The sequence below is a fragment of the Hyla sarda genome, chromosome 2 (assembly GCF_029499605.1).
Source record: "Hyla sarda isolate aHylSar1 chromosome 2, aHylSar1.hap1, whole genome shotgun sequence".
Classification (NCBI taxonomy): Eukaryota; Metazoa; Chordata; class Amphibia; order Anura; family Hylidae; genus Hyla; species Hyla sarda.
This window is the reverse complement of record NC_079190.1, coordinates 140609360-140633380: the sequence shown is the minus strand read 5'-3', so window position 1 is coordinate 140633380 and position 24021 is coordinate 140609360. Positions and strand designations below refer to the sequence as shown.

Sequence of the window (24021 nt, the reverse complement as noted above, 5' to 3'; positions counted from 1 at the left end):
ATACCTGTGCTGCAGTGTAAAGTGTCTATAATATTTGTAGTTTGGTTACAGTACATAATAATATGATCATTTGTAAAGTGACCGGTGATGTAATTAGTTATTACGCTCATTTGAATTTTCAATGTAACAGAGCATATGAGAACCAGTGGCCTACTGACTTTGGTGGATATATACTGTATAGGGAGGGACAAAGGCACATCACTTGATCAGCAACTGACTTCAAGCTATCTAATGTTTTTCAGTTCTGTATCAGGCATTGGTGTAGGACATGGAATTTCAAGTCTTTAAATTGCCTTTATCTGTGTTCATCTGTCAAAATTTCTGTTAGGTGGCACAATCCCAGTAAACATCAAATATGGGAAAGTACACAGCTATGGGCATAAGTACACCTCGGTTCTCTTAAGTATTGTCCAATGGCAATGGCCTCTTCCATAAGGATAATACAGTCTGCCACACTACACAGATTGTCCAGGAATGAATTAAGGAACACTTCAATTAAGGAACACTTCAAAGGTTCTAAGTGTTGACTTGGCATCCGAATCCCCCCCCCCCCCCCCAATTTCTTTGGGATGCACTGAAAAAGTAAGTCATATTAAGGGATACCCTACATTGCAACTTAGGCTTTTTTCACACTAGCAAATTACTCCGTTTAGCAAGTTCCTTCCTAAAATCAGCTTTCACCGGCAGTAACCAAATCCTATACGTCCGTTAGAAAATCCCATTATAGTCTATGGGATTTTTCTAATATCCGTTTTTATCCATTATAGTCCGTTATTGATAACGGACATTAGTTTGTGACGGATGATAGTACGGAAGAAAATAGTTCATGAACTATTTTCTTCCGTACTATCTTCCGTCACAAACTAACGTCCGATAATGGATTAAAACGGATATTAGAAAAATCCCATAGACTATAATGGGATTTTCTAACGGACGTATAGGATTTATTACTGCCGGTGACAGCTAATTTTAGGATGGAACTAGCGACAGAACTTGCTAAACGGAGTAATTTGCTAGTATGAAACAAGCCTTACATTATTAGGTAGATGGCTTCACACTGTCTAGTCCTCTGCTTGCCATGCTAAAGCAGCTTGGTTAGGGGGGTATGCATGTAAGTCATCACCAACAGTAACTGCTTGGTGACTTCTGGCTCTCAAATGGGCACCCAGCGTGGATGGGGAAAAGACAAGATGCTGCTCTGGATGGCTGTGTAAGGGGTTGGAGTGATGTGACTTGGCAGAGGAGGATACATGGGGCTGTAGATATTAGATGATGTGCTGTGGATAGTACATGAAGAGCTATAGATCATACATTGAGCCCTGTGGATAGTGAAGTGTGGGCTGTAGATAATACCTGCGGAACTGTAACGACTGGATAAGGGAATAGAACATTTGGGCTGTGATGACTGGAGAGGGATAATATATGGGGCTGTATTGAGGAGGTGGGCAGTATATGGGTGGCTATCATGAATGTGAGGATTTGACTTTATCTTATTTTGTACATAACTTTGAACGCTATTCTTATGTTTAATGGAAGTGCATGCTCAGTATTTTCTTAATATATTTGTTTATATTATTTAGCAAGACAAATAATGAAAACAATTGAGAATTGCCTTAAGTTTGAAACAAATACTGTATTAATTAAGTTAATTAAGTTATTAATGTAAATTTCAGGCAATATTGTATAGCCTTATAAGTAACCTGCCTCCATAGATCAGAGTTTATATAATTGAAGAACGTTTAAATGAAGCCGATGACAGATAACAAGAGTTTTCTGACATTAGGTTAAATTGTTAGGTTCAGAAGTAAAATATATATTTTAAATGTGAAAAATAGAGACTTGCCACCAATTGTAAATATATTAAGTGACTGCATTCTTGTGAACGCATTTCATTGTTTAAATAAGTTCCGTATGTAAATGGGTAGCATGGAAACAGGATGTGCACATGATGTCAGCAGTCCCTAGTGGCCCGATTGTATCCAACAATCAGGTATATTAAAACTGATTTTTTTTTAATAGAGCCGATAAAGTTTCAGAAAAATTTGATAGCATTAGCAGACGTCCAAATGATAGCATCAGGTTATAACTAGTAGTGTTAGGTCAACATGTACCACTGCCATTATAAGGGAAAAGTTCAGGGAAAGTTCAATTCTATTGTTTTACCATGGTTACAAAATGTAAAATGAGAGAAATCCTGCATTTGTAACATATTGCTGCCTCTGGGCCTTGGAGGTTGTATGTTCTATTTTTTCTTCTTTTTCTTCCGCAAATTGAATGCAGTAATACAAACCTCGTGATTATCTTTAATGTAAACAAAGGAATATCCTCTGATCACTTCTAAAGTATAACACAGATGTTTTTGGTTGACTGTTGATGTCATTAAGCTAAATGTTTATCTTTTATGTATTTGATCCTGTAAAGCTTTTGGGGATCCAATTTGTTACTAAGTCAATAGAAGAAATAACTTTATTCATGCTGTAATTGTTTTGTGTTTCAACTCAAGTTTCTTCTCTTGGAAGGATACACCGGATTCCTTAGGAGTGACATCTGTATCTATGTTATCCTTTTGGAATTATACATGTGCTAATTGGTTAATTAATATAGTAAAGTGATTAGTAACAAAGGCAAATGGGGATGTCCCATTTGTCTATAGGGTGACATGTTACCATTTATTGCTGTTGGCCTGTTTTAAGACAGCGTACAGCCTCATGCATAGTAAAACTACAATGTACTGTACAGGTCAATGATCATCATAATCACAATTCATTATTGTCCACTGGCTATGTTGCTGCCCAGTGTCTCACATTCACATGACATACACCAGTTCTCTGTGTAGAAGATCCCCCAGTTCCTACTGTATTACACTATTGTGCCTCAAGCTGTTGCAAAACTACAACTCCGAGCATTCTGATGGCGCACTAGTGTAATTAACATTCTCTTTTACATGCCGTACGGAATAAAGATAAAGCACTATATTCAGAGGAGAATACAGAGCTTTATGGAGGCATCATAAGAGAGCACATAGAGTACCCAAAGATCCTTTATATGGACCCCTTGGAACTCTATATCCTACCTTATAGAGTCTGTGCTCACAGCTTTGCCTTCATCATCAGCTTTTAATATGTTTATTAAACATAGAAATAGAGCAAACAGAAAAACAATACATTTTTAGGCTATGTTCACCACAGTAGAAAATTTGGCAACATATATTATTATACATGCAATTTTTTTTTATATTACCACCGAAAATGCATAAATAATAAAAGATACATTGGTAAATTTTGCACTGTGTGAATATACCTCTAAGGTTCACAAAAACTTTAGACTAAACTCAGCCTTTGGCGGGTTTGGATAACTGTCTAAGGCAGTGGTTCTCAACCTGGGTACAAGTACCCCCAGGGGTACTTATCAGTTCTCCAGGTGGTGCTTAAAAAATAAATTAGTAATGGCAGCCACAGCCACTGGTTACTAGTCTGGACCACTTTGAAAAAAATAGTAGGCTGATGTCACTGCACCGAAGAGCGGAGCAGGAGGACTGCAAAGGGGAAGTGCGGTCACTGGGCTGCTGTGGGCAGTAAATACCATCAGCTTTGTGGCTCCACTTCCCCTGCAAACCGGGGACCTACTGCTTTGAGCCAGAGGAGCAGTGGAGCACCAAAAGCAGGACAGTATGGTGGCCTACTACTATATACGGGGGCAGTTTGGGGGCCTACAGCTAAATTTGGGGGCACAAAGGGGCCCTAAAAACTTTATGGGGACACAAAGTGGGTACTATTACTGTGTGTGACAATAAACATGGGGAGTTTGTAAATAGGTGGGTATTGTTCTGCAGAAAGAAGCCTAAAATGTTTGAATGGCTGGTTCTGTGGAGAAGTCTTGTATGGGAGAAATCTTAATGGCGGTCTAGGCCAGATAGTGAAGAAAAGAAAAGTAAACAACTCTGGTTAGAGAAGACGTCACCTGTAAATCGGGGGACTGGGGAGATAGGGAGAGGAACAGGGGGCCTGTTATAGAGGAGTTAAAGCATATGGGTTACACTATAATCATTACAAAATGTCTCTAATATGGGGGTACCATTTTTTGGGAATGGGCTGTTTAGGGGTACTCAGGCAAAAAAAGGTTAAGGACCACTAAGGTGTATGGCAGACTCTCGACTCTATGAACAGATGATGTTAGAGGAGAGAAGGGACAGGCGTCTTGCATTTATATTGCCTGACCCTATTTTTCTTGGAGCGATACGTTGCCACCAGAGCAGTCTGGCTGCGGATTACCCCTCCCCATAGAGAACACATGAACATTTGGCCGTGCCAATCTTACATGTGTATATAGAGGTCGGGAGAGATAACTGGCGGACGAACAAACACCCTACCATTATTGAAAGTGTATGGCCACCCATACCTCCTAGAGTTATTATAGTCTGATGCAGTATTGGGTCATTTAAATCAATATAATTATTAATAAAATAAGTTACAAGTGTTTTGTTATATTTTGTAATATTCTGTGGCATATACTTAGATGGTTTGGAATTGACACACAGTATATCACATGACTCACATTCCTATGTCCTATAAAAGGATACACAGACTAAACTGAGAGGCACAATGTGTAAAACACCTGCTATGTCTTATGGCAATAATTTAGAATAAGCTTTCCGAATGTACTGCCAGATTTTACCATCACAACGGATGTTCCTTCTGCCGTTGTGGTAAAAACCATTATTGGTGTAAATTAACCAGCTCCATAAATTCCCTGTAATCTGGACTGTAGATTATTAAAAAATAATAGGTGTGCTTGATGTTAATTTATTCATAGAAATAACACATAGTAGTGCAGAACTCATCTGATGCTATAACACTTATAGTGTGCTATCATGTAGGCACTTGCTACAATATAACGGTTGTATGTTGTTCCTTTGTCCTTTAATTACACTGTTCTGTAGGAAGCAATGGCAATAAAAAAAATGCTTAATAACATATCCCCTCTCTTTACGGGGAAGGGGTTAAACCATAACTTGACTAATCTTTAAATGACAAAAAATAAAGAAATTGTAAGACCTTTTCACACGTTAGATATGTATTGTCATTTATCATCTAGATATCAGGCTAGCAGTGCGAAGTAATAAAACATATCATCGAAAAATGTGCTATAGGTCTGAATCACTCTTTCATTCCACCTCCCAGCTAACTGTAGTATTAAATCAAACAAGCAGAACATTTCCTAAGGCAGCCATTGCCTTTTAATTTCCTGAAGAACCTTAAAATATCATTCATTACAAGTACTACACATATTTGGTTTTTAAAAGTCTCATAAATCAATAGCAGGCTGACTGTAATAATTATTACAAGTTAGTGCATAATTTTCATGCTGAAGGCTGCATGCAGAACTTTAGCATATGCAAACGAGGCAATTCAAACTGTGTATAGATATTAATATGAAGAAGCAGGTAACGAGGTACAGGCTATGAATTATGCATCAAGAGCGGCTGATCTTCAATGAGGAAAATGAATTCAGCATGTAATCTAATTAGTGATGGAAGTCTATTACATCTAACTGCAAAAGCAACCGTCCTTGAAACAAATTTATTTACAGTCCATGTTACCACTTGAAACAACTTTCAAATGATGTTTTAGGCAGACATTTAATTTTTTTTTTTTAATTTCTTTCTTCACTTCCAGCTCCAGACCAGGAAGACCTCCAAAACGGACACAGAGCGTGACCTCACCAGAGAATCCCCATATTATGCCCCACAGTGTGCCTGGCCTAATGTCCCCTGGGATGATCCCACCCACAGGTATTGTAACATTCACACACGATATGGAAGTCACCAGTAAAGACAATAGGGGAGATTTAGCAAAACCTGTCCTGAGTGGCCCATAGCAACCAATCAGATCGCTTATTTCATTTTTTGAAAAGGCCTCTGAAAAATGAAAAAAGCTATCTGATTGGTTGCTATGGGCAACTCAGCAACTTCTCCTCTGGACAGGTTTTGATAAATCTCCCACAATATCACAATCTGATCATTTTTATAGTCACTGTTCTCCTTCTGCCACAGATAGAAAGCTCCTTCTAGTTGTACATTTAAAGAGGTTAAGGGGATTTTAGTACTTACCTGCTAGAACTGGGTATTTCCTGTTGGATTATGTTCTCTAAACCAGTGTTTCCCAACCCAGTCCTCAAGGCACACCAACATTCTTGGTTTTTTCAGTTACTCCATTGGAATAGAACAGGGAAAAAATAAAATCCTGGACTGTTGGTGTGCCTTGAGGACTGGGTTGGGAAACACTGCTCTAAACTACACACAAAGTTTGAGATCACTTTCCTTCCTTCCACACATCAGCCACCATACCCATTGAAACACAGTGTTTTCTAACCAGGGGGCCTACAGCTGTTGCTAAATTGAAGCAGGACAGGCTCCCTCTGAACACCTGAATAGTGATGTCAGGTCTTGATGCACTGCAACCTGGGAAATCCAGAGACATGAGTAATTTTGTATGCAGTTAAAAATAACAGCAAAGTAGAGTTGACACAGCTCACCCTTGTGCCCTCGCCACGGCACGGACAGGACCGGACCCCAGTCCAGCAATTGCTGGAGAAAGAAGAGAAAGTCCAGCGTGGCAGTTCAAGCAATACTTGGTACTTTATTTAGCAATCAGCCAACATGGAAAACAGGTGACGCGTTTCGGCCACAATACGTAGCCTTAGTCGTACGACTAAGGCTACGTATTGTGGCCGAAACACGTCACCTGTTTTCCATGTTGGCTGATTGCTAAATAAAGTACCAAGTATTGCTTGAATTGCCATGCTGGACTTTCTCTTCTTTCTCCTGCAGTTAAAAATAAATATTGGGGCGATAATCATAGAAGAATTGCGAGACCACTGTCACACACAGGTACAGACACTATATTATGAACTATACTTACTTTACAGCCCCTGTAGCATAGTCAAATATATAAAAAGATCATGGAATACCTCTTTAAACTAGCTGGGCTATAAGCTGCTCTCAATTACCTGGTAGCTGCAGTGCACATATCTATACATTTCCAAGCATGCCGTGTTTCGATTGGAATCTGTTGTCCTAGGGCTCAGTAAGTAGGGATAGAGCTAGAGCAGCAGCACCATGTAGTCATGCTTACACCGTCCTCTTTCCACCTACTTAGACTTGTTTGACACCCTGAGTACCCGGTACTTCATGCACAACCCACTGTGCACAGCTACCAGATACTGGAGAGAGCTAATAGCTCATCAGGGAGCTTACAGGTTCCCTTTTTTTATGAATTTTGAGAACCCCTTTAATTGAAATGTATTTGCCCAATGTTCATTATTTTAAAATGAGTGCTCTATTTATCATAATATTAAAATCAATTATAATAACAAAGAATTTTATATAGAATACTCTGAAGCACTTACAATAGCAATGCTCAGATAAAATCAGATGCCACAAAGTAACTAAATAACAATTTATATCTGTGTGTGTGTAACTATATGAAGTGCATTAGAATACAAGTGGGGCGATTTATCAAAACCTGTGCGGAGGAAATGTGTAGAAGTTGCCCATAGCAACCAATCAGATCTCTTCGCTTTGCTTTGCCATTGCTATGTGCAAGAGAGGATGGGAGATAAGACTGTGTACCTGCAAGCTGTGTTTTTTCCTTAGGGCCTACACTGTCTTTGAAAGGTAAATCAAGGCATCACTCTCGTCTCAGCAGCAGCAGTTAAAGTGATTGGTGTAAAGCCTTCCTTGCTGTGCTGCTTAATTTATGGTGCATTTACACCACGTTTCAACCATATGGCAGCTGGATCTGGCAGGGCAATTTCAAACAGGCTGCATCTCCACCAGACCCACACTCCCTCTCATTCATTTAAATGTGCCGACCGGAGTCAGGTAGTGACTCTGGTCAGCTAATTTTTGCACCATATCTGGTTTTGTAACCAGACTGAAAACCGTGGTATACTGTGGTTTTCAGTCTGGCCACACGACCGGATACAGCGCAAAAATGAGCCAACCGGAGTCACTATCTGATTCCGATCAGCACATTTAAATTAATGAGATGCCGCGCGGGTCCAGCGGGGATATGGCTGCGGCTGGTGTGGAAATCCCCCCCCCCCCTGGATCGGGCTGCCGTCTGGCTGAAATATGGTGCACCCTTACACAGTCTGCAGGATTGTCTTCAGCAGCAACTCAATGCTTAAAAAGTACCTGTCACCAAATAAACTGTTCTAAACTAATTCAGTCTATGTTCCCTAACTACCCCTAACACCTCTACAGCCCTTTAAAAAAAAAAAAATCAGACATTTAACCCCTTAACGGCGAAGGACGCAGTGACCCCGCATCATATCGGGTCTGTCCCGGCGGCTATCAACGGCCGGGACTCGCGGCTAATACAGGATATCACCAATCGCGGTGATGCCCTGTATTAGCCCTTCAGACGCGGCGATCAAAGCTGATCGCCGCGTCTGAAGTGAAAGTGAAAGTATCTCGGCTGCTCAGTCGGGCTGTTCGGGACCGCCGCTGTGAAATCGCGGTGTCCCGAACAGCTTACAGGACACCGGGAGGGCCCTTACCTGCCTCCTCGGTGTCCGATCGGCAAATGACTGCTCCGTGCCTGAGATCCAGGCAGGAGCAGTCAAGCACCGATAACACTGATCACAGGCGTGTTAATACATGCCAGTGATCTGTGTAAAAGATCAGTGTGTGCAGTGTTATAGGGAGCTATGGGAGCTATAACACTGCAAAAAAAGTGTTAATAAAGGTAATTTAACCCCTTCCCTAATAAAAGTTTGAATCACCCCCTTTTCCCATAAAAAAATAAAACAGTGTAAATAAAGATAAACATATGTGGTATCGCCACGTGCGTAAATGTCGGAACTATAAAAATATATCGTTAATTAAACCGCACGGTCAATGGCGTACACGTAAAAAAAATTCCAAAGTCCAAAAAAGCATATTTTTGGTCACTTTTTATACCATTAAAAAATTTATAAAATGTGATCAAAATGTCCGATCAAAACAAGTGTTACCAAAAAATGAGCCCTCATACCACCCTGTACATGGAAAAATAAAAAAGTTATAGGGGTCAGAAGAGGACATTTTTAAACGTATAAATTTTCTTGCATGTAGTTATGATTTTTTACAGAAGTACGACAAAATGAAACCTATGTAAGTAGGGTACCATTTTAACCGTATGGACTTACAGAATAATGATAAGGTGTAATTTTTACCGAAATATGCACTGCGTAGAAACGGAAGCCCCCAAAATTACAAAAGGGCGTTTTTTTCTTCGATTTTGTCGCACAATGTTTTTTTTTTCCATTTCGTCGTGAATTTTTGGGTAAAATGACTAATGTCACTGCAAAGAAGAATTGGCGATGCAAAAAATAAGCCATAAAATGGATTTTTAGGTGGAAAATTTAAAGGGTTATGATTTTTAAAAGGTAAGGAGGAAAAAAGAAAGTGCAAAAACTGAAAAACCCTGCATCCTTAAAGGGGTACTCCGGTGAAAAACTTTTTTTTTCTTTTTAATTAACTGGTGCCAGAAAGATAAACAGATTTGTAATTTACTTCTGTTAAAAATTCTCAATCCTTCCAGTACTTATTAGCAGCTGTATACTACAGATGAAATTATTTTCTTTTGGGATTTCTTTTCTTTCACAACCACAGTGCTCTCTGCTAACATATGTTTGCTATGGGGATTTTCTCCTGCTCTGGACAGTTCCTGACATGGACAGAGGTCTCAGCAGAGAGCACGGGGGTTGTGACAGAAAATAAATCCTAAAAGAAAAAAATTTCCTCTGTAGTATACAGCCACTAATAAGTGCTGGAAGGATTAAGAATTTTTTATAGAAGTAATTTACTAATCTGTTTAACGTTCTGGCATCATTTGATAAAAAAATTAAAATAAAGTTTTCCACCAGAGTACCCCTTTAAAAAGCTGCTCTCCTGCAGCTTTCATTCTGTGAAACTTTCTGTGAGAATCTGTGGAGCTTTCACTTTCTGTGCAGCTGTCAATCAAGCTCAGTGCAGAGAAGCACTTCCTGAGTTTGGACTCCTGCCAGGCTGGGAGGAGACCAAACTCACTGTATTAATTGTGGCAGGGAACAGAACAGAGTCACTTAGTGGCCGTTTTTTTATATTACATTTTAAACATATTTATGTTGATTATTTTAAAAGCAAGTGAATGGGAAAGTGTCTGCTAATTAAACAAGGAATACTATATTAAACATTTTATTTGGTTACAGGTAATCTTAAATGTAACCACTACCTTGCTGCGCTGCTGCTGTTCCTATTGCTCCTGCATAGCCACTGCATCAGTAACTCATTGACCCCCACATGCCATTTACAATACTGTACTGTGTAAACTATCAGTTTAGCACAATGCCAGCCTGTTGAGTGCACTTTGACCACCACTATGTAATGGCATAGCATAGAGGAGTAGGTTATGTGCTGTGCTGTGATTGGACAGACAACTAAGGGAGGGATTATCTATGTTTGCTACTGGCAAAAAGCCTAACATTAGTCCCACCCCTGAAATGGAGAGCCTAAAAACAGCTGTGCATCATGGATGGGAATCTCCTTGCCACCATTCTGAAGGGTTACTCTAACAAAATTATATGGGTTTTTAAATTTCCCATGGTATCCCATTACAGATAATTTATGTAATACAAGAAAAATCTTTAGTTTAGATTGTTAGCAGAATGTAAAATCTTGATGGAAGTAAATCAGAGATGAAGGAAAGTAGAAGATAAAACACTATGGAGAGCTTTGTTGATGATAAGTTTAAATAGTTTTTTTTTTTTTTGTTATAGTAAATGGACACGCAGTGATGGAAGAGGTATAAGTGTAGCAGGTGGACAGAATGATGGCTGCTGCCATTGTGTCAGAATGGAGAGAAAGGAGTTTACAGAGTAAATACAGTATAGTGAGATGTTCTGGTGGTTTACAGAGTAACATAAGGGCAGACTATGGAAATATTTATGGTGTGCAGGTGGTTGATATAAGAAGTAAAGGACAGACGTGAGCGCCAATAAATGTTATATTTGGCTGGTGCCCCACAGTTTCAGACTAGCCCTTCACTAGCCAACCACTGACTGAGGGGAGACACCTAGCTCTGAAGATTTAGATTTCTCAGGCTGATTTGCAGTGGGGATCAAAAGTTTGGGCACCCCAGGTAAAAATTTGTATTAATGTGCATAAAGAAGCCAATGAAAGATGGAAAAATCTCCAAAAGGCATCAAATTACAGATTAGACATTCTTATAATATGTCAACAAAAGTTAGATTTTATTTCCATCATTTACACTTTCAAAATAACAGAAAACAAAAAAATGGCGCCTGCAAAAGTTTGGGCACCCTGCAGAGTTAATATCTTGTACTGCCCCCTTTTGCAAGTATCACAGCTTGTAAACGCTTTTTGTAGCCAGCCAAAAGTCTTTCAATTCTTGTTTGAGGTATCTTTGCCCATTCTTCCTTACAAAAGTCTTCCAGTTCTGTGAGATTTCTCGGCTGTCTATCATACTTCTCTTTTAAGGTCTATCCATAGATTTTCAATTATGTTGAGGTCAGGAGATTGTGAAGGCCATGGCAAAACCTTCAGTTTACACCTCTTGATGCAATCTACCGTGGATTTCGAGGTGTGTTTAGGACCATTATCCATTTGTAGAAGCCATCCTCTCTTTAACTTCAGCTTTTTCACAGATGGCATCAAGTTAGCATCCAAAATTTGCTGAAATTTTATTGAACGAGAAAGGAAAAAAGGTGACTGGTTCTCTAGGTCTATGGGGATTACTATAGGGATTTTCTGGTGAGATTGGGTGGTGGAGTGGTAGGGTGTTGTCAGTGTGTCTGTATATATGGGATGATGGTTATGGTAGTGTGTTATATATTGTGAATGTGATATGTATGGTAATGAATGTACTAGAGTGTATGGCGGTGTATAAGATGCGTTGAAAATGTATGACAGTGTGTGTGAGTGTGTGTGTATGATGTGTGTATGGCTGAGGCGTATATGTTAGTGTAGCTGTGATAGAGGTTAGGTGTGATGGATGAATGTGAAGAGGACAAAGAGGGAAAAAAAAGTAAAATATATATATATATATATATATATATATATATATATATATATATAAATAAATAAAAATAAAAAAAACTATTAATTTAAAAATTAATAAATTAAATAAAAAATAAATAAAAGGGGGAGAGAGAAAGAAGGAAAAGTGGAATGGTTTGTACTTGGATGCTTAAACAATTTATTTGTTATAAAATGACATACAGTATATGGAAAAAAGTGCTGGGCCCTAGCACTTATATTTTCCAATACACAATAAAAAATAATAATCAATAAAAAACAAATTAATAAATATAGTACTACACTGAAAATACCAAGTCAAATAATTATACCATAGAGTCAGTATTCAATAGCCATAAAGTGAATAGTTCAAAGCACTGGACAGAAGCTCTGCTTCTCAAGTAACTGATGTTAATATTCACATATATTGGCCAGTATGTCCCACTGAACCATGTACCCAATTGGCCAATGCACACTATCGGTGCTGCGACCGAAAAGAAGTTAGTAAGTTATCCACGGTACTGCGACCGTACTTATGCAGTGTCTCTAATGCACAGGTGAAAGAAACAAGCAATTGTAAAGTGAAACAAAGTTATGAATATAGCGGTATTGCGACCGTGGAACTCTCGTCCCGTAGAAACACTGTATCCGATAAAGCAATATTGCGGCTGTCATATGAGAAGGATACAAGCCTGTAGTAGTATAGCTGTTGGCGGTGCTGCGACCGTGCTGGATACAGCAGAGCGGGAAAGCCTCAGCATGTGCTGCGGTCCCGTGGTGGGACATGCTGAGGCTTTCCCGCTCTGCTGTATCCAGCACGGTCGCAGCACCGCCAACAGCTATACTACTACAGGCTTGTATCCTTCTCATATGACAGCCGCAATATTGCTTTATCGGATACAGTGTTTCTACGGGACGAGAGTTCCACGGTCGCAATACCGCTATATCCATAACTTTGTTTCACTTTACAATTGATTGTTTCTTTCACCTGTGCATTAGAGACACTGCATAAGTACGGTCGCAGTACCGTGGATAACTTACTAACTTCTTTTCGGTCACAGCACCGATACTGTGCATTGGCCAATTGGGTACATGGTCCAGGGGGACATACTGGCCAATATATGTGAATATTAACATCAGTTACTTGAGAAGCAGAGCTTCTGTTCAGTGCTTTGAACTATTGACTTTATGGCTATTGAATACTGACTCTAGGGTATAATTATTTGACTTGGTATTATCAGTGTAGTACTATATTTATTAATTTGTTTTTTATTGATTATAATTTTTTATTGTGTATTGGAAAATATAAGTGCTAGGGCCCAGCACTTTTTTCCATATACTGTATGTCATTTTATAACAAATAAATTGTTTAAGCATCCAAGTACAAACCATTCCACTTTTCCTTCTTTCTCTCTCCCCCTTTTATTTATTTTTTATTTAATTTATTAATTTTTAAATTAATTATTTTTTTTATTTGTATTTATTTATTTATTTATTTTTATATATATATATATATATATATACATATATATATATATATATATTTTTTTTTTTTACTTTTTTTTTTCCTCTTTGTCCTCTTCACATTCATCCATCACACCTGCCTCTATCACAGCTACACTAACATACACGCCTCAGCCATACACACATCATACATACACACTCACACACACTGTCATACATTTTCAACGCATCTTATACACCGCCATACACTCTAGTACATTCATTACCATACATATCACATTCACAATATATAACACACTACCATAACCATCATCCCATATATACAGACACACTGACAACACCCTACCACTCCACCACCCAATCTCACCAGAAAATCACTTTAGTAATCCCCATAGACCTAGAGAACCAGTCACCTTTTTTCCTTTCTTGTACCAATTGCCATTTGGGTATATAGGAGATTATACCTTGACTGAAGTTCTTGGTCACCACAAACAGATAGAGTACATCTCACAAACCTATTTTTTTTACTTGAAATTTTATTGAATCAATTTTTCCTCATACTCGTGAGATGTTCCCTGTACCACTGGCTGCAATACAACCCCAAAGCATGATTGATACATCCCCATGCTTAATAGTTGGACAGGCTTGTCTAAATGCATCAGGCTTGTCTATATGTTCATTTGCTAAGTTCAAACGCTGATTTTTGTGGTGAGGACATAGAAGAGGTTTTAGCCTTCTCCAGCTTTGTGAGCGTCAACTATTTTCAGTTTCAGATTTCTAGACATCTGCTTAGAAGAACCCATGGTGCTGATTGTTGGGGCAAGGTCCGATGAGTCTGGGCATTTAAAACCTTTGAGACGGACATCACCTGGTCTTCCCAGATGATGATTGAGAACAATCCATGACACTCGCAGGTCTCAGCTTTGCAAAGGGGGCAGTGCATACTCTAAATTCTGCAGGGTGCCCAAACTTTTGCAGACACCATTTTTTTGTTTTCTGTTATTTTGAAAGTGTAAATGATGGAAATAAGATCTAACTTTTGTTGACATATTATAAGAATGTCTTATCTGTAATTTGATGCCTTTTGGAGTTTTTTTGGGCCAAAAAAATATAGTGAAAAAAAAAATATGATTTAGAATAGGGCTGCATGATATGGGGAAAATGTGCGATTGCGATTATGGGCCTAAATATTGCAAAAATTTCGATATGCGATGCGATATCATAAATGGTAAATCCTGCCATTTCATGTCTAATCTCCTCCATTTTACAACTATCCACCCATTTTATGACCACTGCCCATTTCACATCTCCCCATTAATCTCCCCTAGTCACATTCTCCCCTCATGGTCACATCTTCTCCCATCACATTTTCCCCCTATGTCACATTCTCCTCCGCTGTCACAATCCCCCCTGCCACATTCTCCCCCCATATCACCCCCATCACATTCCCCACATTCTCCCCCATATCACATTGCCCCCCCCGCCACATTCCCTTCCATCACATTCCCCCGCCCTGTCACATTCTCCCCCTTGTCACATTCTCCCCCATATCAAATTCTCCCCCCCCATATCACATTTTATCCCCTGTCACATTCACCCCTCCATGTCACATTCTCCCCCCATATTACCTCTCACCCCCATGTCACATTCCCCCCCCCCCTTGTCACATTCCCCCCATGTCACATTCTCCCCCTTTTCACATTCCCCCCTTGTCACATTCTCCCCCGTCACATTCTACTCCCTTGTCACTTTCTCCCCCATATAACATTTCACCCCCTGTCACATTCCCCCCATGTCACATTCTCCCCCATATCACATCTCACCCCCCATGTCACATTCTCCCCCCTTGTCACATTCCCCCCATGTCACATTCTCCCCCCTTGTCACATTCCCCCCTTGTCACATCCTCCCCCGTCACATTCTACCCCATGTCACATTCTCCCCCCATATCACATCTAACCCCCCATGTCACATCTCACCCCCATGTCACATTCCCTCCCCCTTGTCACATTCCCCCTTGTCAAATTCTCCTCCCCTTGTCACATTTTCCCACCATCACATTCTACCCCCTTGTCACATTCTCCCCCATATCACATTTCACCCCCTGTCAAATTCTCCACCATGTCACATTCCCCCCTTGTCACATTCTCCCCCGTCACATTCTACCCCCTTGTCACATTCTCCCCCATATCACATTTCACCCCCCTGTCACATTCTCCCCCCATGTCACATTTTTCCCCATAACACATCTCACCCCACCGTGTCACATGCCCCCGCATGTCACATTCTTCCCCCCTTGTCACATTCTCTCCTCCGTCACATTCTCCCCCCCTTGTCACATTCCCCCATGTCACGTTCCCCCCCCTTGTTACATTCCCCCGTCACATTCTCCCCCATGTCACATTCTCCCCCCCATATAACATTTTACCCCCCTGTCACATCCCCCCCATGTCACATTCTCCCCCCATGGCACATTCTCCCCCCTTTGTCACATTCTTCCATGTCACATTCCCCCCCGACAAATTCTCCCCCCTGTGACATTCCACCCCCTGTCTCATCCCCCCGTCACATTCTCCCCCCATGTCACATTCCCCCCTCCCCCCTGTCACATCCCCCCCCCCCTGTCACATTCTCCCCCCATGTCACATTCCCCCCGTCACATCCCCCCCTATCATAAATGGTGAAATCCTGCCATTTCATGTCTAATCTCCTCCATTTTACAACTATCCACCCATTTTATGACCACTGCCCATTTCACATGTCCCCATTAATCTCCCCCTGTCACATTCTCCCCTCATGGTCACATCTTCTCCCATCACATTTTCCCCCTATGTCACATTCTCCTCCCCTGTCACATTCCCTTCCGTCATATTACCCCACCCTGTCACATTCTCCCCCCATGTCACATTCTTCCCCATAACACATCTCACCCCCCGTGTCACATGCCCCCGCATGTCACATTCTTCCTCCTTTGTCACATTCCCCCCTTGTCACATTCTCTCCCCCGTCACATTCTCCCCCCCTTGTCACATTGCCCCATGTCACGTTTCCCCCCCTTGTTACATTCCCCCGTCACATTCTCCTCCATGTCACATTCTCCCCCCATATAACATTTTACCCCCCTGTCACATTCCCCCTCCCCATGTCACATTCTCCCCCACATGTCACATTCTCCCCCCATATCACCCCCCATCACATTCCCCACATTCTCCCCCATATCACATTCCCCCTCCCCCTGCCACATTCCCTTCCGTCATATTACCCCGCCCTGTCACATTCTCCCCCCATGTCACATTCTTCCCCATAACACATCTCACCCCCCGTGTCACATGCCCCCGCATGTCACATTCTTCCTCCTTTGTCACATTCCCCCCTTGTCACATTCTCTCCCCCGTCACATTCTCCCCCCCTTGTCACATTGCCCCATGTCACGTTTCCCCCCCTTGTTACATTCCCCCGTCACATTCTCCTCCATGTCACATTCTCCCCCCATATAACATTTTACCCCCCTGTCACATTCCCCCTCCCCATGTCACATTCTCCCCCACATGTCACATTCTCCCCCCATAGCACATTCTTCCATGTCACATTCCCCCCGTCAAATTCCCCCCCCCCGTGACATTCCGCCCCCTGTCGCATTCCACCCTTGTCACATTCCCCCCTCCTCCCCTGTCACATTCTCCCCCCTGTCACATTCTCCCCCCATGTCACATCCCCCCCTCCCCCTGTCACATTCCCCCCCTGTCACATTCTCCCCCCATGTCACATTCCCCCTGTCACATCCCCCCCTGTTACATTCTCTTCCCATGTCACATTCTCTTCCCATGTCACATTCCTCCCCTGTCACATTTAAATGTAAAAATTATATATTTTTTATAATAATTTTTTTATTAGTAATATATTTTAATATTGTGTTTAATAAAGTGTGTGTGTGTGTGTGTAAGTGTTTCACTTTTTTTTCTCAATTTTTTATATTTTTTAGACATTACTACTACTCCCAGCATGGAACAGACTGTTCCATGATGGGAGCTGTAGTACCTGTACTAATAGACAGATTGCACCGGGTGTCACTCTTGACACCCGATGCGATTGTCCTTTCTTTTGCAGAGATGGAGCAGATTTCTCCTGCCCTCGCATCTCTGCACTATACTCCGGCCGGCCAGTGATGTGAATAGAATTTTCGCAGAGAGCTGTGATTGGCCAGATGGTTCCAGCAACTCACAGCTTTCTGCGGGAAAAAATGAATAATAGGTATATATGGCATATACTTATACTACAGTGGGACCAGAGAAGAGCAGCCAGCTGCCCACATCTTTACATTATACAGGACGATCGCAGCGGGTGTCACTTCTGACACCCACTGTGATCTTTCCTTACCTGCAGGTAACACTGCTCCCAACATGTAGCACACTCTGCTCCATGCTAGGAGCTGTAGTACCTGCATTAATAGACAGATCGCAGCAGGTGTCAGAAGTGACACTCGCCGTGATCTGTCTATTAATGCAGGTACTATAGCTCCCAGCATAGAGCAGAGTGTTCTCCATGTTGGGAGCAGTAGTACCTGCAGTTGAGGACAGATCACAGCGGGTGTCACTCCTGACACCCGATGTGATTGTCATATCTATTGCAGAGATGCAAGAAAGCCGCCCGCATCTATACATTATACAGGACGATCACAGCGGGTGTCAGGAGTGACATCTGGGGCGATCAGTCTATTAGCACAGGCACTACTACTCCCATCCTGGAACAGTCTGTTCCATGCTGGGAGTTGTAGTACTACTTAAAACATGTACAAAATAGAGAGAAAAAAGTGAAACACACACATTATTAAACACATTATTAAAATACAATACTGATAAAAATTTGCCACAAGTTTATTTGGATCGAATCACATTTTTTTGGAAAAAAAAACACCAAACAAATGGGATTATAGAGTAAAATATAAATAATTTTTATTTCATAACATTATTCTAATAAATACTATAAAATTCACAAGAGGTATATAATAGAAAAAATAATGGGTACTGGGAAGAGGGCATAAAAGTATTTTCCCAAATACATGCACAGTGAAATTTGGAAAGAATGTAGTGATAGTTTGGTAACTATGCATGCTATAGTATCATAGTAGAATGTAAAGAACACACTGATATAGAGGCCAAACGTATACCCAAATATGCAATGCATACAAGGTGACTAGTGCACTGAACCAATAAAAAAAGATATGACCAAGTTGAAATACACCATAACCCAATAGCCAGTTAACCACCACAATTCTGACAAATTTTGCCAGATAGGCTATGACCAGGAATGATTAATTTTTCTACTTAAAGGGTACCTCTCATCAAAAAAAACCTTTTGATATATTATAGACTAATGTATGCAGAATAACTTTACAATTGCATGTTATTAACAAATATGCTTCTTTCTATTTAATTTTCCACTTTGAAGAAATGACCACTAGGGGTCCATGCTGGAGTCCTAAACACTACGAGCTGCCAATCTGCTTTGTTCACAAAGGAGAACACTTCGAGCTGCAAGCCTGCTTTGTTCACAGCCTGTTTAGCTGTGAACAAAGCAGGCTGGCAGCTCTGAGTGTTTAGGACTCCAGCATGAGTCAGAAATGCTTGCTGACAGGACTGATCGGGAAAAATACAATAGAAAGAAGCATATTTTTCATTAACATGCTATTGGAAAGTTATTCAACATTCATTAATCTAAAAGATATCAAAAGTTTATTTGATGAGAGGTACCCTTTAAGAAAATAACTATTTTTATATAGTCTTTAAAGGGATACTCCGCTGCTCAGCGTTTGGAACAAATGGGATATCGTCACGTCATAGCCCCGCCCCCTAATGATGTCATGCCCTGCCCCCTTAATGCAAGTCTATGGGAGGGGGTGTGATGGCTGTCACGCCCCTCCCAAAGATTTGCATTGAGGGGGTGGGGTGTGACATCATGAGGGGGCGGGGTCATGACATCACGAGGCACAGACTCCAGCGTTCGGAACAGTTCCAAAACCTGAGCAGCGGAGTACCCCTTTAAAGGTAGTCTCAGTTATCAGAGGGGGAACCTGTGTTCAGGATCATCCTCTCTTGGCAGAAAAATGTCTCTTGCTCTATACAGAAAAATGAGCCTGGTCACTGCATCAATGTGAATGGGCACTGTGTAATGGTATATTGTCCCTGTGGTAGTGTGCAGGGAAATGGAACATTTTCTGCCAGGTTTCAACAATCAGCTACTAGCCTCGTATTTCTATTGTTATGCGCCATGTATAACCCATTAAAATTCACTACAGAGAATTATGAAAATGCTAAATATTGTATTACAAGAGTTAAAATTACCGTTTACATTTTGATCCTATATAGGTAAAATGGATCATTGAAATAATTTTAGGTACTTTACAATTTTATCATAATTTATTTGCACAAAAATCTGCACATTTTCATTAACAACATATTTGATTGTGACACATACATAATAATTGGGTTTATTGGTATCCAGCATAATGTTCTCTACATTTAATTAAGTATCCAGAGAGCTTAGAATAGCTCCTACTCGCATTACTTCTTTGTGGATTGTATTACAAAGCTATTGTTATTATTTCTTTCCACTGATGAGAAAGACATTTGCAGTTGTTTACTCTAGATGCAGAAAATAACTTCATTGTGGTCAAACTGCTTTGTCTGTAACAAAATTATATTGAAGCTAATGACAAGTCCATCTTTCACTGCATGACTTAGATAAGTGTACACATTCCTCTCAAGAATGCTTTCTAAAAATATGTAAAGGCACATTTCAGAACTGCGCACAAGCTTCCTTCCTGGTAACTAATCAAAAGAAAACATGGCTGTGTTACTGAAACATAACATACTAATAAAGACTTCACCTTATTCTTACAACACATGTACCGTATATACTCGAGTATAAGCCGACCCGAATATAAGCCGAGGCCCCTAATTTCACCCCAAAAACCCAGGAATAGTTATTGACTCGACTATAAGCCTAGGGTGGGAAATACATCATCCCCCCTGTCATCATCCAGACCCCCGTCATCATTCCCTCCCCTCCTTCATCATCACCGCCTGTCAATCCCTTCATCAGTAGTCTTCAACCTGCGGACCTCCAGATGTTGCAAAACTACAACTCCCAGCATGCCTGGACAGCCATCGGCTGTCTGGGCATGCTGGGTGTTGTAGTTTTGAAACCTCTGGAGGTCCGCAGGTTGAAGACCACTGCAGCCTTCGTCAACATCCAACCCCCCCCCCTTTTGTTTTGTACTCCCCTCAGCGGGAAGTTAGGGTGAGCTGTTCTGGGCCATCTATGCGACAAGGACCGTCCGGTGGGGAGGGTTAGTCATTGCAGGCTGTCCATTTTCACCAGGGGGCCCTCTTCTCCTCGCTTCGGGCCCGGACTAGTGACGTTGCCTTGAAGACGACGCACAGGGACGTTGCGCATGAACGTCGCTGTATATCGTCGTCAAGGCAACGTCACTAGGCTGGGGCAGGCCCAAAGCGCGGAGAAGAGGCCCCCCAGGGAAGAGGCCCCCCCGGGCATGCTGGGAGTTGTAGTTTTGCAACATCTGGAGGTCTGCAGGTTGAAGACCACTGAGAAGGGATTGACAGGTGGAGAGTTCACACGAGTATAAGCCGAGGGGGGCGTTTTCAATCGTGCTGAAAAACTCTGCTTATACTCGAGTATATACGATATTTGGTTCCCATTACTATTGTGTATAGTTAACATGATCATTTATACAGTATTTTTTATATATTAAGATTTTTTTTAAGATTTTTTTTTTCTGTATTCTGAAAATTATAAATGTTTCAGGAAACACTTCTGTGTTTAAAGGGGGTTGTCTGGACAAAACACTATTTTAAAAATCTGGTCAAAAAGGGGGAAAAAACGAAACAAAAACACTCTCTGTGCCACCTCCGGTATAATGGAACTCTGCTGCCCTCTGTCTGACGCCTCTGGTTCCGGGGATGTGATCTCACATTCCCGCACAACCAATCAGTGGCTTAGGTGGGACACCACTGTGGCTGCTGATCTGATGAGTGTGCATGTGGCATCAATTTTCCTTTCCTAGAAGCACCAGACAGCGGGGAGAGGAGCTCCATTATACTAGCGGCAGCCGGTTTTCAAATTTTCCCACCGGATTTGGCTGCTGTATCCCAGAATCGTGATGTGAATGTAGCCTAAAGAGGTTTTGTATTTTAACATCCTTTATTAATATGTCCACCGCTCAAGGCTCCTCTCTATAAACCAGATTAGCCACTTGCAGAAGCCAGAACATCCATACTGGTCAAAGTGAGATAACTGCATTCCAGGGTATTATAAGCATTGCGTATGCCATATAGTCACCTCATGGGGGGGAATGCATTAACCCAAAATACCATATATTTATTAATTGACGGTGAGAAATGGCTGGTTAATGCCAGGCAGCGGTGATTTTGAAGATGCTCAGTATTAACCCTTTGGATACCGGATTCAGAATTGATTGTGGGATTTAAATGTCAAAAATCCTTATGGCAGTGGGTTCGGAGTAGCTGATCGGGAATATGACAGGGTAATTGCGGGGTCCAGATTAGGTAGGATGATGGCCTCTGTGCAGCGCCTCCATGCCACCTGTACAAGTGGAGTGACAAAAACACTGATCAGCGCTATACCTAAGGCATAGCTTGAACAGTGTATGCAATTAAAAGATTGAAGGCAAAGTCCCCTATAGGATATATTCACATGGCAGAATTTCCGCAATTCTGCTAAAGTTCAGTTCAGAGAAATGTATTTAACAGAATTGCGAAATTCCTCCAGAACACTGACGGAATTGTGGCAGTATTCCAGTGTATTGTGGCAGTATTTGTTGTGTATTTTCTAGGCATATTACTTTTTTTGTTTTCTATCAAGATGACATTTTGCTTTACTCATATGTTTTCTTTTTATCACAAATTTACTAAATTTTACACACAGCTCACTGGGAACAACCAACATCTTTTTTGTACTCTGTGTTGATTTTCCATTTTGAAGACATTTTATAACCCTTTCAGTTGTTCCAATTAACAACCCTCTCTTTGGGGCTAGGTTTCCTTCAAATAGCAAAGACCAGCAGTTAAATGATGTGTAAGCATTTTTCCTTTTATTTGCAGATTAAAGGGGTACTCCGCCCCTAGACATCTTATCTCTTATCCAAAGGATAGGGGATAAGATGTCTGATTGAGGGGTGCCGCTGGGGACCCCTGCAATCTCTCCTACTGCACCCCCGTACATCAGCAGCCTGGAGCTATGTTTGTTCCATGGATGATGACGGGCGATACAAGGTTTGGGGTATTGGGACGTCACTGCCCCCACCCTCATGACGTCACGGCCCCACCCCTCAATGCAAGTCTATGGGAGGGGCGTGGCAGCCATCACACCCCCTCTCATAGGTTCGCATTGAGGGGGTAGAGTGATGACATCACGAAGGGCAGGGCCGTGACGTCACAATACCCCCATCCCCTGTATCGCCCGTCATCAGCCACAGAGCAAACATAGCTCCAGGCTGCTGATATATGGGGTTGCAGCAGAAGAGATCACGGGGGGTCCCCAGTGCAGGGAACCCCGCAATCAGACATCTTATCCCCTATCCTTTGGGTAGGGGATAAGATGTCTAGGGGCGTAGTACCCCTTTAATTTGTGTTTTTAAACTTGTGCTGATCTTACAAGGTGATTCCACAATTTTTTCAGCATTCAGTAATATAATTTATTTTTATTTACATTTATTTTATAATGATATTTACTTTAATTTGTTTCAGGTGTTTTTAATGATGCCAAAATGTTTAGCTTTTAAATAATGTTTTTGTCATATCTATGATTTGTATATTTTTTTTTACAAAATAAAAAAGATGGGTGCAAATCTTCTAAGTGTAGTGACTACATTATATTTGCTAGTGGTTGTACCTACCCTCAGCATGTTAAATTAATCCCCACATTATAATCACCTTAACATAAACTGCAGAGTTGTAGCTAAACCATTAAGAATTGTTAAGATCACAAAACAATTTCATACTAAATAAAATGAGCAACCCTGTCTGTAGCAAGAAACAACAAAGGCATTATGTTATAGAATGAAAATCTTTGATGCCTTCTGATGACTGCCAATCAATAGAGCCTTGACCCTCCTTAACATTAACCAGGTGATTCGATTAGCCATAACTCAGGCATAAAATGCCCTGCATGAAGCAGTGCACTGAATCAAGGAAATTCTAAAATGGCAACATTCACTTTGTGCTTTGGGCAGTGAAAGCTGCCAACACTTATACATCAAAACTTCACTCACTGTAAGATTGATTTTATTTTATTTTCTTTGTTTTAATTCCCTGCAGCAAGGCATGCTAGTCGTGTAAATTCAGACTGCATTATTTCATGTTATTATTTGTTTTCTAGCATTGTAATTGAATGTTATACAACATTGGTCAACTTGGGTTCAAAATATGAAATGGCAATATTAGAAATGTGAGCTATGG

The 24021-nt window shown here is 41.0% G+C and overlaps 1 protein-coding gene across 7 annotated transcripts in view; it reads left to right on the top strand.

Annotated features, from left to right (window-relative positions):
* DACH1 (dachshund family transcription factor 1) overlaps positions 1–24021 on the top strand; it is a 372863-nt gene that overhangs the window by 140515 nt on the left and 208327 nt on the right. For all 7 annotated transcript variants that reach the window (XM_056555495.1, XM_056555493.1, XM_056555492.1 and 4 more), the window contains exon 2: positions 5676–5791. In XM_056555495.1, the coding sequence (XP_056411470.1) occupies positions 5676–5791 (116 nt within the window). The remainder of the gene's footprint in view (positions 1–5675; positions 5792–24021) is intronic.